This window comes from Muscardinus avellanarius, assembly GCF_963383645.1.
Source record: "Muscardinus avellanarius genome assembly, chromosome: 10".
NCBI lineage: Eukaryota > Metazoa > Chordata > Mammalia > Rodentia > Gliridae > Muscardinus > Muscardinus avellanarius.
This window is the reverse complement of record NC_137796.1, coordinates 87,574,155-87,590,511: the sequence shown is the minus strand read 5'-3', so window position 1 is coordinate 87,590,511 and position 16,357 is coordinate 87,574,155. Positions and strand designations below refer to the sequence as shown.

At 39.6% G+C, this 16,357-nt stretch overlaps 1 protein-coding gene across 1 annotated transcript in view; it reads left to right on the top strand.

Moving 5' to 3' along the window:
- LOC308267759 (S-adenosyl-L-methionine-dependent tRNA 4-demethylwyosine synthase TYW1) overlaps positions 1 to 16,357 on the top strand; it is a gene marked incomplete at its 3' end in the record, with an annotated part of 138,017 nt that overhangs the window by 107,050 nt on the left and 14,610 nt on the right. Inside the window, exon 7 of the mRNA XM_080702667.1 lies at positions 4,171 to 4,338. Within this exon, the coding sequence (XP_080558793.1) occupies positions 4,171 to 4,338 (168 nt within the window). The remainder of the gene's footprint in view (positions 1 to 4,170; positions 4,339 to 16,357) is intronic.

Here is a 16,357-nt window from a genome sequence, read left to right as displayed (position 1 = left end):
TCTGTGCGTGTACGTGGGAGACCCAGGGTCTCTCGTGATCTGTGCACACTGATCACGAGTCTCTTGTGCAAAAATGATAGAGCACAGTTTTGACACATACCTAAGATGTGCCAGCGTAGTCTGAGGCAACTTCTTTGAGCCTAAATTTTCTCAATACTAAAATTAGAATAATATTACATATTTAAGAGGTGCTTTTTTTTTTTGAGAATTCAGTGGAGTAACCTATGCCTGGATGATTCAGTAAACATTTAGATGTCTTTCCATTAGGTGCATTTATTTAAACTAAATCAATAGAAACTATTTATTTAATATATTGATTTCTTCTTTTATTTTATTGCTAGACTTATAAAATATTTTTGTTATATTCCCTGTAAATTAACATTTGTTTTGCTTCATTAGGTTTAAATAGGCCTTTATTTGCTAGGCTGAGAATCCTTAACTATCATTTGCTTGCTTGTTTGTGAAAATGTGCTTCATGCTACAAACATCAGCTCTATAAAAGTCTCTAAAGACCCAGTCCATTTGTTAATGAAATACTGCCTTTGTGTTCTCTGCCTAGCATTGCACCTTGAGAACAGTAAGTGCTGAGTAATTATTTGTTGTCAAATGACTTCAAGCTACTTCCTGTTAGCAGCACCGCCTTATAGCGCTCAAAGCTTGCAGAATTCACCTTGCAAAATGATCGGCTTAGCGTAGCCTCAGGCTCTTTCTCTGTCTCTGTCTCTTTCTCCTTCACTCTGTTTCTCCAGACAAAGAAAATGAAGGTTGTCAATTGCTCATCTATGTAGAAATGCCTAAGTAGTGTTTAGCAGTTGCTTCATAATCATTAAGGAACAGAAAAGCCCTGAGTAAGACGAATGAGATTTTTATATTAGAAGGGTTCTGGAGTTTGCTGTCATAGAATAAATGACCTGGCCTTTGGTGCATTCAGCATAGATTGGTTGGGGGTACAGAGGAGAACAAGGTACATCCCCTGCTGTCTTAAGAGCTCAGAGTTCAGAAACATCATCTCACCAGCCCAGCTCAGGACACCCCTGTGTGGACAAAGGAAAGGGCTTGTGCGTGGCCGACATCCCATTGTTGGGAGGCTACAGAGGAAGGAAGCTGGGGCTCTTCGGGGGGAATGCTATTGAAGCTTTTTTGCATGTGGTACAGGAGGTATCTACAATTAGGGCAACACCTTCAGCCCTATTTAAAAATTTTTTATTTGGAAACAGTCTCTCTAAGTTGCTGAGGCTGGACTCGAACCCACAATCCTTTTGTTTCAGCCTCCCAAGTACTGGGATTATAGGCTTGCACCACCATGCTCAGCTCTATTGAAGCAATATTTTAGTTTAAAAGATGTGATATGTTCTGGCTATGTTGCTAAAAATAAAAATTCATTCTTTTGTCATTAAACTGTAAAGGACAAAAGCAATATTAGAAATCTTTTGACATCCATTTGGTTTAAGTTGAATATCAAGTAAAATAGCTGAAATACCGTTTATTCCATAGGCTATGAATCCCAAGGCAAGTTTTTCAAGCAGCCCATAAAAAAGACCTTACAGGTCTCACCCCCTAGAGCTGCGTGCGATGCTTCGGAAGCCACCAGGCTGGGAGGCATGGCTTATGCTTCCCCAAAGAGGCAAAGTGGTCCTGTTCCTCGCAGGCTTTCTTTGGGCCCACTTGTCACTCTCGGTCTGCAGCTCTGGAGGGAGTGACTTTGCTCTTTGAGTGCCACATGTACACTTTGGTTTTCTTAAGGTCGTTCCTTATTCAAAGTCATGAGAAAATTTGCTGCTGGTGATGAATAGGGTGGAGAGTTGGAGCGGTGATGGAGAAGGTGGCAGGCAGCCCTGGTGTGAAGGAAACATGAAAGTGTTTTTAGATAGTTCCCGGTTATCCTGGTCAGGATGCCAGCCCTGAGGCCAGGGCAGAGTCAGACTGGAGGGTAGGGAAAAGAGAAGTGGTCAAGGCAGCGAGAGTCAGCCAGTGAGGGAGCCAGGCCTGGGGGCTAGGTTCCTGAAGGTGGCCTGAGATCTAGTAGACGGCGGCCATTTTCTGCCCAAAGCATTTCTGTTGCTGAGGAGGCCACAGCAGCTCCCAGTAAGTGCTCTGCTTACCTCAGAGGGTTATGTCTGGCTAAAATGAGAATTTTTATGTGAAAGTGCCTTGTAAATTAACAAGCATCATAGATTGTAAAGAAGAGTATTCTGTGAAGGCATAATAATGCGTGGTGGCAGTCATTCTCTCGAGCCAGTTCCAACCTAAATCTCCCTCAGTGTTTCATGATTTATTATTGATGAATAATAAAATGTTTTCAGAAGCCATTGTCATGAATATAAGATCTTATCTGAAACCTCTGTGCTTCAGCAAACTAATTTTTTAAATATTAAGAAATTCTAGCCGGGCGTGGTGGTGCACGCTTGTAAACCCCATGCTTGGGAGGCGGAGACAGGAGGATCACGCAGGTTCAAAGCCAGCCGCGCTGGCTTAAGAGACCCTGTTTCCAAATAAAAATATAAAAATAGGTCTGGGAGTGTAGCCCGGAGATAGAAGGGTTTCCAGGAACCCCAGTACCACCAAAAATAAATAAATAAATAAACGAACAAATAAATATTAAGAAATTCTTTTTAATTAGCTGTGATATACAGGGTTGTTTGTGTAATTCACCTAGCATAAACAGTATTTAAGTTGAAGTACATTTTATGACCTATGAATAGATATTTCTAATGCATTTGGGTAAGTGTAGCCCATGCATTTGGGTAAGTGTAGCCCAGTTTTCAGCCATACTTTCTTAATGACATTTTGAACTGTAGTATTTGCTTTTTTTTTTTTTTAATTCGCTTAAAACTCAGTTAATGGATTCTGCAAACCACTGGGCAAATGGAGCAGATTCTCTCGTTTGTGATAATTTAGCTGGGCTGTGGGTAGTTTATATGCAGCAGAGGGCCTCTCAGTTTAGTACACCGGTCATCTTTTTGAAAGGCCATCTGGAATAGAGAGTTTTGCAAGCTCATCTGAGTCTTTGGCCAAGCCGCAACTCTGCCATCTGTGGGGGCCAGGGTCACTCTACAGTGCTCATTTGTGGTGGGGTTTTTTTTTTCTGGTTTTTTAATTTAATTCTATTTTGCCTCCTCCAATCAGTGTGTTTCTATGTTGGTATGGGGAGGGCTGTGTGAATGGCACATATACCTTTTTATTTCAGCATTTATCTACTTAGTGGAAGCATATCTGCAACATTGAAATCAGTTGCAAGAAATATTTGATTTAGGAACATTTGAAGAGCCCACAGACTGAAGGTATCTCTTATTATTAGAAAATTAATCACTCGTTGTTGTGTAACTTATCAAGTAGAGAACTTAGTTATGAAACTTTTAGGTCTTATGCCTGGTCTCTCAGGTACAGTTCAAAAGAGTTAAAAGCCAGTATATTTTACTGCAGCTGGTTTTTCTGTATGGGTAGTGTGTGTGTGTGTGTGTGTGTGTGTGTGTGTTGGTGTATATTAAGGTTTTTTCTGTATTGGTAGTGTGTGTGTGTGTGTGTGTGTGTGTGTGTGTGTGTTGGTGTATATTAAGGTATATATGAATATTCACATATTTTTTATCATGTTTTTAATTTATATACATATGTTCATATTCAAATTATATCATAAAGTATTCTCTTTAAAGAATAATTTCAAATGGATTCCTACTTGGCTCTTTATAGGAAAAGTATAAAAAAATGCCAATCTCAAATGCAATTCACTTTATTTTCCTAGTGAATCAGTTGGTCATTGCATTGATAGGTATCTTCTATACCCCCATTATTGTAGTAGAAGACCAAAAACCCTTTAGAATTAACCTATTGCAGTGTATAAATGAATCTGAATGGAAAGATGGCTGTTGGTTCAAATATATAATAACACATTGATAGCAGGTTATGAACCTGCTGTATTGGATGCTCGAGCCCCGGCACGGTCACGTGGAGAGCGCGCTGGTCTGTAAGCTCCACTGCTGCTGTCTTTGTCAGTGCTTGTGTGACCTCCTCAGCAGATTTTATCATCTTCCTATCATTTTCTTGACTTTAAAGTATGGGTTGGATTGGATTGGATTAGAAAACCTCCAGAAGCCCTCTTTGGCTCTGAAGGCGTTCCCATGCGGTATCCAGATAGGTCTGTAATCACTCTTGCCTGCTGCCGTTTGCCTACAGGGTGTCACCTACTGTGGAGAAAGTTCAGCAAGCAGTCTCACCATGGCCAACGTGCCCTGGCATGAGGAAGTGGTGCGGTTCGTTCAAGAGTTGGTGGATCTGATCCCTGACTATGGAATTGCGTGTGAACACGAGCATTCCAATTGCCTCCTGATAGCACACCAAAAGGTAAGAGTCGCTCCAGCAGGAGTTCTGTCTCCCCTCCCCTTACTGCGCCTTCCTTCTCTCTCTCTTTATTTTGTTGTTTTTTCTTCACCTTATTATAGTGAATGTCTACTTGTCTTCTACCATTCCTAAAACAAACAAACAAATAAAGAGAAAACCCTAAAAAGAACAAGAAAGCGCTCAATCCTGTTTTTTGGGGTTCATAAATGCCTTTTGGTGTGAAATTGCTTCTTTTTTTAGCCTCATCTAGACATCTTGAAGTGCTTTCTGGTTTGTAATTTTTAGAAAAGTGCATGCTGAAAAAAACAAAAGCAGAACACCCTTGTAATAACCTCCAGTTCTCTCCTGGGATGACAGGGAAAAGTGAAAATAGTAAACAACCCCCACATGGGTTTCTGGCTGTCAGAAGAAATATGGAGGTATTTATCAAATTTCAGATTGCTTTGAATTTTGGCATCTGGAGAATTTTGTTTGAGATTTTTAGTGCATGATACTATTTATGCTTTTCTTAGTTCATGATACTATTTATTGCTTTCCCCCTTTAATGCTTTTATTAGAACAAATACCTAATTTAGTGTCTTTTAAGTAAAAAAAGAACAACTAGTATTTGCTAGAGGTAGGCCCTAAAATAAGAAGAAATAAAATCCTTATTAGAATACCAGTGTTCATGTAGCTGGTGTAATGATTACATCATTGCTGAAGTATTTACCAAGAAATGACATGGGTCTGGGATTTGACTCAAAGTAATATAAGGTGAAGCAGTCAGGGTATGTGGAGGGGTGAGGCTGTTGAGGCTACATGCATACCTAGAGGCTTATTATTCTACTTTGCCTAATTTTCTGTTCAAATTCCCCATTAAAGGAATCCTTTTAAAAAAAATGGACATGCTGGGCGTGGTGGCGCATGCTTGGAATCCCAGTACTTGGGAGGCTGAGACAGGAGAATCACACAGGTTTGAAGCCAGCTTGAGCTACTTATAAGGCTCTCAGTAACTTAGTGAGACCCTGTTTCCAAATAAAATATAAAACAGGTCTGGGAGTGTAGCCCCGAGGTAGAAAGCCCCTGGGTTCCACCCCCAGTACCACCAAAAAAAAAAAAAAAAAAAAAAAGGGACATGGATGCCAGAAATAGCAAATCTATAGATAGTAAAAACAAATCAGTGCTTTCCTGGGCTCTTAGGGGAGATGAATGCAACAGGCAAAAATGAACTTTCCGAAGTGATGGAATAAAACTGTTTAAAAAGGGGGAAATAAAATTAAAGGCAGACATGGATAAACCTTGAAAACACAATTTCTAGGTGAAAAATGTCAGACACGTGTTGCATGGTTGCATTCATAGGAAATGTCCAGAATAACAAGTCCATAGAGACAGGGGGAAGATTGGTGGTTGCCAGAGGCTAAAGGAAGAACACACGGAAAGTAACTGCTAGAAGCTATGGCTCCCTTTCTTTTTGGGGTCAGGAAAATGTTCTGGAATTATGCAGTGGCGGTTTCTGTACCACTTTGTGACTATATTAAAAACTTCAAATTGCTAAATTGTACACTTTAAAAGACTAAATTTTAAGGTATATGAATTATATCATAATAAAAATGTTAGTATCCAAAAGTGATAAAGGTCAAAGGTAAGCTACCTCTTCTTATCAAAATGTTTTTATGTAAGTAAAGTCAGGCCTGCCTTGAACACAGAAGGCTCAAGTGGCTTCCCGAACAATTCCTGAGGTTAATAATATTTAATAATATGAGACTCACGCTATTAAATTTTCACACACTCTAGTTTCAAATAAATACGAGGTTAAAAGGCCCTCATGCTTTGATTGCAATTAGATTGTGTGTGTCTGACCTATGGTCTGGCAGAGATTTAATCATTTAGAAATAATATGGTCTGGGAGCACCTGAAAAAATAGTGCAGAGAAGTTCTCGCGTCCCCTTCACCTAATTTTCCCAAAAAAATAATATCTTGCATAACTACAGGACATTTTCAAAACCCAGAAATGGACATTGGTACAACACATAGACCTTATTCAAATTTCATCCATTTTAAATGCATTTGTGTGTGTGTGTGTGTGTGTGTGTGTGTGTGTGTGTGTCTGTGTGATTTTATGTGTAGAATCATATAACTACCATTGTGATCAAGATATAAAACCGTGGTTGGGTGTAGCTTAGTGGCAGGTGTGTGCTTCGCATGTGTGAGGCCCTGGGCTTGATCCCCAGCACCAAACAACAAAAGATGCAAAATTGTTCTCTCACAGTAAAGATCTTTCTCATGCTACTTCTTTGAAAGCTAGTTTGTGTTCCACCCACAAGTGTCCTCTGACAACTACTAATCTGTTCTCCCTCTGTAATTTTTCATCTTGAGAATGATATATAGACAGAATCATAAAGTATGTGACCTTTTGAGATAGACTTTTTCCCCTGAGCATGATGCCCATAAGAGTCATCCAATTTGTGAGTCATTTGTTCCTTTTTATTGAAGAGTAGTACTCATGGTATGGATGTACCACAACTTAACTATTTACCCATTGAAGAACATTTTGGCTTTTTCCTGTTTTAGGCTATTACAAATAAAGTCACTTTAAACATTCATGTACAAGTTTTTGTATGGACATATTTTTAAATTCTCAGGGATAAGTGCCAGGAGTGCAATGGCTAGGTCATATAATAAGTGTGTATATGTCTCTTCCCTCCTTCCCTCTATCCCTCCCTCCCTTTCTTCTCTCTCTCCTTCTATTCCTTTCTGGAAAAAAAAAATGCTAACCTATTTTAAAGTGTGTCTATACCATTTTACATTCTTACCAGCAAGGTATGAAAAATATAGTTTAGTTGTATTCACACTGTCATTTGATAGTGTCATTGATTTTATGGTTGGCTATTCTAGTGATGTTGTTAGTGGAGTCCTAGGCCAAGGGAGCCTGACTTTGAGAAATCCCTATATACCAGATCTGGTCTCTCACCACAAAAATCAAATGGAAAAAGTAATGGTAAAAAGCAAGGAAGTGAATTTATTTATTTTCTTTAGCCATACTGGGAGGACAAAGGAGAACCAAGCATCCTCAGCCCTGTCTTCAGAGCTTATATAGGGAAGAACTGGAAAAGGGGGCCAGAGGTGTGCAGACTTAAGCAGTCTTGGTGAAATTATGGTCTGGTTATCATTGTTTCAGTCTGGGGAAGTCCTGATTATAATCATTTGAGGGGCGCAGTTTGGTGCCCATCACGAGGTGGTTTCTCCTTCTTAGGGGTGCAGCCCCAGTTCCCTTCGTGGAATACTTGCTTCTGCTTGGGGAGGGGGAAGACCGTCCCATCATGGAATGAGTTGCCTGCTCTTTCTGGAATCTTGAAAATATCTTAGTTACTATTGTTCTTGGTGCTTTCAGCCTTAAAGGGAGACAAGAGAGGCTTGGTAATTTTAGGGCTAATCAACCTTATATTGCCAGCTTTTAGACAGACTTTTTATAAATGGTTAACATAGCTATGTGCTGAGTAGACCGGGAATGACCCAAAGTTTAACCCATTCAGTCCCAGGTTTTCAATTCTGAGAATATTTCAATGAAATTGACACAGGTACATTAAAGTAGATTTGAAAATCATAGTCTAGAGTTTAAATTTTATTATATTCACTAATCATAATATAATAAATTAATATATTAGTATAACATAATAAGTATGTGGATATAATAATTCATTATATAATTGCTGTGCAATTACATGCTAAGTTTAAGTTTTTATAGGTGTTTCACATCTGGGATACATTGGGCTAAGGCTGCACAAGGGCTGTAGAATAGAGGTAGACTCCGTGAAGTCTGCTCTTGGTCTCCCACCAGGGGACTGCTGGCTCAAGTGAATACTCAGCGCTTTTAGCAAAAGCAGCTTCTAAAGCCAGGCATGGTGGCGCATGCTTGTAATCCCAGGATTTAGAAGGCTGAGACAGAATGATCTGGGTTTGGGGCCAGCCTCAGCTACTTAGTGAAGCTCTTTGCAACTCAGTGAGACTCTGTTTCAAAATAAAGAATAAAAAAGTAGGTCTGGGCATGTAGCTCGGATGTAGAATATCCCTGGGTTCTGTCCCCAGTGCCACACACACACACACACACACACACACACAAAAACCGGCTTCTAAGTCCCTATTAAACATCTTATGATGCCTTAATTTTCATCTTAAGAACTTGCTCTTTCACTCCATTTATTTAGATCTTTGGGTTTTTTAAAATCAGCATTAAAATTTTTTTTTATTGGTACATTATAGTCATACATCTTAATGGGGTACAAGATGGTGGAGACATACATGCACACATCACCCAATTAGCCCTTACCCAATTCCTGCCCCATTCCCTCCCCCTCCCTCCTTCTCACGTTTGGCTTAGTGATTGACATTGATATGTTTGTTAAACTACATCATGTGCATTAGAGAATTTCCTTCTTTCCCTCCCATTCCCTCAGTTAGGTCGCCTTATTTGCTCATCTATAGTATCTCCTCCTTTGTCTAGAGTTCCTCCGATGACCCATTTTCTCCCTAGCTTCTGCATATTAGGGAGAGCATCCAATTTCTTATTTTTTGTGACTGACTAATCTCACTTAGCATAATGTCCTCCAGTTCCAACCATTTCTCTATAAATGATGGAATTGTGTTTTTCTTTATGGCTTAGTAAAATTCCATTGTGTACATATCCCGCATTTTTGTAATCCACTCATTTGTTGATGACATCTTGGCTGGTTTCATAGTTTGGCAGTGGTGAATTGTGCAGCTATGAACATAGATACACATGCATTAGTTTGGTAGTTTGGTTTCCATTCTTTTGTGTAGAAACTCAGAAGTGGTATTGCTGGATCATATGGTAAGATCATTCCCATTGTTCTGAGGATCCTCCATACTGGTTTCCAAAGTGGTTGCACTAATTTGCAATCCCACCAACAGTGTATTAGAGTTCTCTCTTCTCCACATCCTCACCAGCATTTGTTGTTGTTTTCGTTTTGAATGATTGCCATTTATTTGGAGTTAGGTGAAATCTCAGGGCAGTTTTTTTTTTTTTTTTTTTTGAGGGCCTGGGGATGAAACCCAGGGGCATTCGACCTCTGAGCTATACCCCCTACCCTATTTTTTATTCTTTATTTTGAAACTGGGTCTCACTGAGTTGCAGAGGGCCTCACTAAGTAGCTGAGGCTGTCTGCGAACCGCAATCCTCCAGTCTCAGCCTCCTGAATGCTGGGATTACAAGCATGCGCCACCACACCCAGCTCTCAGGGTAGTTTTGATTTGCAGCTCTCTGATTGCTAATGATGTTCAACATTTTTTCATGCATTTATTGGCCATTTGAATTTCTTCTTTTGAAATGTCTATTTCATTCACTTGCCCATTTTTAATGAGTTGTTTTCTTAGAGCTGAATTTCTTGAGTTCTCTGTATATTCTAGATATTAGTTGTCTATTGGAAGAGTAGTTGGCAAAAATCTTTTTCCATTCTGTCAGCTCTTAGTTGAAGTTCTTGATAGTTTTCTTGGCTATACGGAAGCTCTTCAGTTTATTTCCCTGTCTAATTTGAGAGATAGTTTAGCTGGGTGGGAAATTTTTGTCTACAAGTTGTTTCCTTTCAGAGTTTGGAATATGCTACTCCAGACCCTTCTGGCTTTCGTGACTTGGTTTGGGAAGTGTGGAGTGATTCTAATTGGTTTGCTTCTGAATGTCACTTGGTCTTTTGTTTTTGTTGCCTTTAAGATTCTCTCTTTGGCTTCTACATTGGTTAGTTTGACTATTATGTGGTGGGGTGAACTTTTTCTCTGATCTTGTCTAATGGGGGTTCTATAAGTTTCCTATACCTGTGTATCAAACTCTTACTCTGTGTTTGGAAAATTTTCTAATATTACTTCTTTGAAAAGATTGTCAATCCCTTTGGTTTCACCTTCCTTTCCCTCTTCTATGCCAATTATTCTTAGGTTAGCTCTTTTAAAATGGGCCCATATGCCGGGCGTGGTGGTACACGCTTGTAATCCCTGTGCTTGGGAGGCAGAGACAGGAGGATCGCACAGGTTCAAAGCCAGCCTTGCTGGCTTAAGAGACCCTGTTTCCAAATAAAAATATAAAACTAGATCTGGGAGTGTAGCCCGGAGGTAGAAGGGTTCCATCCCCAGTACCACCAAAAAAATAAACAAAAATAAATAAATAAATAATAAATAAAATGGCCCATATTTTGCTGGGTGTGGTGGTGCATGCTTATAATCCCAGTGCTTGGGAGGCTGAGACAGGAGGATCGCACAGGTTCGAAGCCAGCCTCAGCTACTTAGTGAGGCTCTCAGCAACTTAGTGAGACCCTGTTTCCAAACAAATTATAAAATAGGGCTGAGGTGTCGCCTGGAGGTAAAAAGCCCCTGGGTTCCACCCCCAGTACCACACACAAAAAAAAAGGGCCCATATTTTTTCAATGTCCAGTTCATCCTGTCGAATTGTTTTCTCTAAGTTATATACTATGCGTTAGATTTTGGAGTGATCATCTTCTAGGAGTGAGATTCTATTCTTCATGTGGTCTAATTGATTGTTTATAGTTTGAATTGATGCCTTCACTCTAATGATTGCATCCTTTATTTCTTTTAGACTCTCTAAATTCTTTTTGGAAGTTCTGTATTATTTTTAGTTACATTCCTGATTTGACCTTCTGGAGATCTCTGCAATACTGTGTTGTCAGGTTCTGTTATTGTGGGATTGTGGGAGCTCATTGCTTCCTTGTTATTTCTCCTCATGATTTAAGAAGTTTGTATCTGTTGCTTTTTAATAGATCTCTCTCAGTCTCTAGATGTCAGCTCACATATCAAGGGCAAGTTGTATCGTATTCAGTAGTGAAGGTTGAGTGAGGAGGAAAGTGAAGTTTTTTTTTGTTTTTGTTTTTTTTTTTTTGGTGGTACTGGGGTTCCTGGAAGCCCTTCTATCTCCGGGCTACACTCCCAGACCTATTTTTACATTTTTATTTGGAAACAGGGTCTCCTAAGCCAGCGCGCGAGGCTGGCTTCAAACCTGCGCGATCCTCCTGTCTCTGCCTCCCAAGCACGGGGATTACAAGTGTGTGTCACCACGCCCGGCGGAAGTGAAGTTTTAAATGCAAGAATAGGTAAAACCTCAGATAGGATTGAATAGAATGAGAGTATGAGTTTGGTAAGGTAGTATATAGTAGAGATTAGAGATACTGAATATGTAGTAGTATTCTAGTTACCAATATAGAGTTTCCGGTATAGTGATATGAAGTGGATTTAATACAAGACAAGGAAGAGAAAAGATAAGAGAAAAAAAGAAAAAAGAAAGAAAAGGGATAGAGAGAAGAGAGTAGTTGGGAGAGGGGTTGGGAAGAGAGTAAACAAATAGGCATACACATTCACACACACACACACACACACACACACACACACACACACACACACCAAGAACAAAAAAACCAAAACAACACCAACAACAAATTAATGCAACTCTACAAACATATGACTATTTAGCAGACTAGGCTGGATTTAGTTTTAAGCACAGGCCACCCTGCAGGCTTTCAACAGATGTGGAGTCTTGGTCTCTCTCTGCCTCCGTAGGTGGTGAATGCCTCTAAGACCAAACTCAATGAAAGAGTCTCTTTTCTCCACAGCTAGGGCTGGACTGCTCTGATTTCTTCCCATTCACCACGATTGGGTGGTCTGTGGTGATCCCAGATATCCTACTAGTTGGATCTAGTGTTAAGCATAGGTCTCCCCCTACAATTTCCACTGATGCAGAGCCTGAGTCTGTCTGAGCCTCTATTACGTCCAACAGTAGACTCCATCCCACCTTCTCCAGGTTGAACCACAAAGTCTGTGACCCAGGGAGTTTATGGCGACTCCGCGAGTCCCTGGGGGCGCTATGCTGGGAGTTCTCCTGTGAGGATGGCTTTACTTACAGTGTTGTTGAGTGCCAGTCTGGATCTCTGGAAGGCATGGTGAACACAGCTGCCACTGCTGCAAGTTGTAGCCAGTGTTTACACAGGAGGAACCGGTGGCTTACAATTTCGATGATCTGCAGCTGCTTACTTCAGGTCCTTGGTTGTTTTTCTCTTAATCAACATTTTGAAGTTTCCAGCATACAGGTCCTTACATGTTTTGTCAGGTTTAGACCTAAGGCATTCTGTGAGCAATTTTAAATGTCATTCTGTTTTCAATCTCATTTTTCATATGTGCACTGCTAGTATACAGAAGTCAAATTAATGTTTGAATGTTGATTTTGTATTTTGCAACCTTGCTGAATTCACTTATTCTATGAGTTGTTGTTGTTGTTGTTGTTGTTGTAGTATGTTTCTTGGGATATTCTGCAGTGATCATTATGTTACCTGCAAATAGGGGTGGTTTATTTTCTCCTTTCCTATTGGTATGCTTTTCATTTACTTTCCCACTTATTAACACTGATTAGCTCTTTCAGTACTTTCTTAAACTGGTGTTTTGTAATCATAGATCTTGATGCACTTTAGGGTGATTGAGACATCCATGCTCACAGCTTTCGTTGAGCCCTCCCCCAGTTCCTACCCCACTCCCTCTCCCTCCTCACCTTCCTGTGCTCAGCACAACGATTGTCTTAGATGAGTTGTATATGTACATCATGTCCATTGAGGTGTTTCCCTCTTCATCTTTCTCTCTCATTTAGGTCCCCTCCTTCACTCCACTTAGATTTCACCTCCTTTGTCTAGAGTCCCTCCTGTGTCCTAATTTCTCCCTTGCTTCTGCATATGAGGGAGCACATTGATCCTTCATTTTATGTGACTAACTAATCTCACTTAGCATAATATTCTTCTGTTCCATCTCTTTCCCTGCAAGTAGTGCAATTTTGTACTTTATGGCTGAATAGAATTCCATTGTGATTTTATTCCACATTTTTATAATCCATTCATCTGTTGATGATATCTTGGCTGGTTCCAAGTTTGGTATTTATGAATTGTACAGCTATAAACATAAATATGCATGCATTATTATGGTAGTCTGGTTTCCATTCTTTTGGGTCAATACCAAGGAGTGGTATGGGTGGATCATATGGTAGGTTTGTTCCCATTCTTCTGAGGATCCTTCAAAAGTGGTTGCACTAATTTGCAAGCCCACCAAAAGTATATCAGAGTTTTTACTTGTATAGAGTCAATGCAATCCCCATTAAAAACCATAGTCATTCTTCACAGATCTAGAAAAATCAGTCTTTAAATTCATATGAAAAAAACCCAGAATAGCCAAAAAAAGTTCTCAACAGTGATGCTACCTGCTAACCATGCAGGTAGCATCATAGTACCTGACTTCAAACTATACTACCGAGCCATTGTAATAAAAACAGCATGGTCCAGACGCATAGACCAATGAAGCAGAATAGAAGATTCAGAAACAAATCCACCCATGTACAGCCAATTGTTTTTTTTTTGACAAATGGGCCAAAACATACACTGGAAAAATGATCCTCTTTTATAAATGGTATTAGAAAAACTGGTTACCCATATATAGAAAAAAGGAAATAAATCCAACTTTCTCAGCCTGCACAAGCATCATTCAGGATAGATCTACGACCTAGAAATAAAGCAGTACTTAAGAATGGTGGTCAGGGCTTACCTTTTTCCTGATCTTAAGGGAAGGCATTTATTCTCCCTCACTATTTGTTGTTGTTGTTGTTGTTGTTGTTGTTGTTGTTGTTGTTGTTGTTGTTATGGCACTGAGGATTGAACTCAGGGGCATTCTACCTCTGAGCTACACCTCCAGCCCTATTTTATCTTTTATTTTGAAACAGGACTTGGTAGGTTGCTGAGGACCTCCCTAAGTAGCTGAGGCTGGCCTCAAATCTGTGAGTCTCCTCTCTCAGTCTCCCAAGTATTGCAATTAGAGGTGCACATCACTGCACCTGGGTTACTTTGTCACTATTTAATGTTGTTATTTAATGATGTTAGCTTTAGGATTTTTCTTTCTTCTTCTTTTTTTTTTTAATTTTGTGGTACCAGGGATGGAACCCAGAGGCATTCTACCTCTGAGCTACATTCCTAGCCCTATTTTTAAAATTCTTTATCTTGAAACAGGGTTTCACTAAGTTGCGGAGGGCCTCACTAAGTAGCTGAGGCTGGTCGCGAACCTGTGATTCTCCTGTCTCAGCCTCCCAAGTACTGGGATTACAAGCGTGCATCACCACACCTGGCTGGATTTTATTATTATTTTTTTTTTTACACAAGTTTATTTTCAATTTGAGGACGTTTCCCTCTGTTCCTAGTTTTCTTAGGATTTTTATTATGAAACATTATTCAATAAAATGTTTTTTCTTACCTGATATTAATACTGAGCCAGGACTTGTTGCCCAAAATTCATAGACGCCAATACTGCGGCATTGGTTTTTGCAAAAAAGAAGAGCTTTGTTGAAGGTTAACCAACAAAAAGATAGGCAGAACAAGTAAATCCATCTCCCCGACTGACCAGGGAGGCGGGCTTTAAGGGCTTTGGAGAATCCATAAGACTGATGATGTCTTGGTTCTTGATTGGACTCTGTTGTGCTTTTCAAGGTTTTTACTGTTTGAGGCCTATTTTGTAATTCCATGGTCATCATCCCTCATTCTTGATTTCAGTTCACATAGCTCCAGGTTGTGAGTCTAAGATTCCCTTCGTTTGAGACTTTTAGTTCTATTGTACAGTATTGCTGTTAGTTCTTCATAAAATGTGTATAGAATTTGGGTCATCCTTAGGTCAGACTTTGAGACTCCTCACAGGACACTGCATTTTATAAAACATCTTAGTAGTAGGAAATGAGGAAGCTACTTAAAAAATAATGCCTAGCAGTAGGGGAAAGAGCTGAGCTCCCTTGTGATTTAGGCCATTTTAAAAGGAGAGAAGGGTTGGACATGGTGACACACACCTGTAATTGAGAGGCTGAAACAGGATTTCAGGTTCAAGGATAGCCTCAGCAATGTAAGGAAACTCTACGCAACCTAGTGAGACCTTGTTTCAAAACAGTAACAACAACAACAACAACAACAACAACAACAACAAAAATAGGGGTGGGGGTATCTAGGAGGTAGAGTGCCCCTGAGTTCAATCTCTAGAACAAAAAGACAAAACAAAAGATGAAAGATGCTTACATAAGATTTAAGTCTTATTTATTTTTATTTATTCATCTAGTTATTTATTTGCAGTCCTCAGGATGGAACCCAGGAACACTCTACCTCCATGCTATACCCTCAGTCCTAATTTTTACTGTTTATTTTGAAACAGGATCTCACTGAGTTGTAACGGGCCTCACTAAGTAGCTGAGGCTGGCTGTGAATCACGATCCTCCTGTCTCAGCCTCCCAAACGCTAGGATTACAAGTGAGCGCACCACCACGCCTGACTATTTATTTATTTATTTATTTATTTATTTAGTACTGGGGATTAAACCTAGAGGCATTCTACCTCTGGGCTACACCCTCAGCCCTAGTTTATTTTTATTTGGAAACAGGTTCTTACTAGGTTGATGAGAGTCTCACTGCTTGCTGAGACACTCCTTGAACCTGTGATCTTCCTGTCTCAGCCTCCCAAGTACTGGGATTACAAGTGTGCACCACCATGCCTGGCTGTAAGTCCTTTCTAGGAAATGATTAGCGAGAGTTTTAGTATGAGCCTTTCTTTGTTGTTCTTTTCCCTTTAATGTGATGGAACACATTTATTTTTAAATATTGAACCATTTTTATATTCAGAATAAACCCCACATGGTGATTGTATCAAATTCTTTTAAAAATATTGCTGAAATCTATTTAGACACATGTATATGTGTGTATATGTATGTATGTGTGTACGTGTGTGTGTGTGTCTTTAGACTTTCTCCTTGGCCCAAAGGTTCTATTTGCTAATATTTTGTCAAAAGATTTTTGTTTTTATATTCATAAGGAACACTGAGCTTTAGTTTTCTTTTTTTATACTGTCTCTGTTGTTTGATATCAGGGTATATTGGCATCATAAAATGACTTGGGAAACGTTTCCTTCTCTGTTCAGCAAAGGATTGTACAGTATTGTACAGTGTTAGTTCTTTATGAAATGTGAGAGACTTC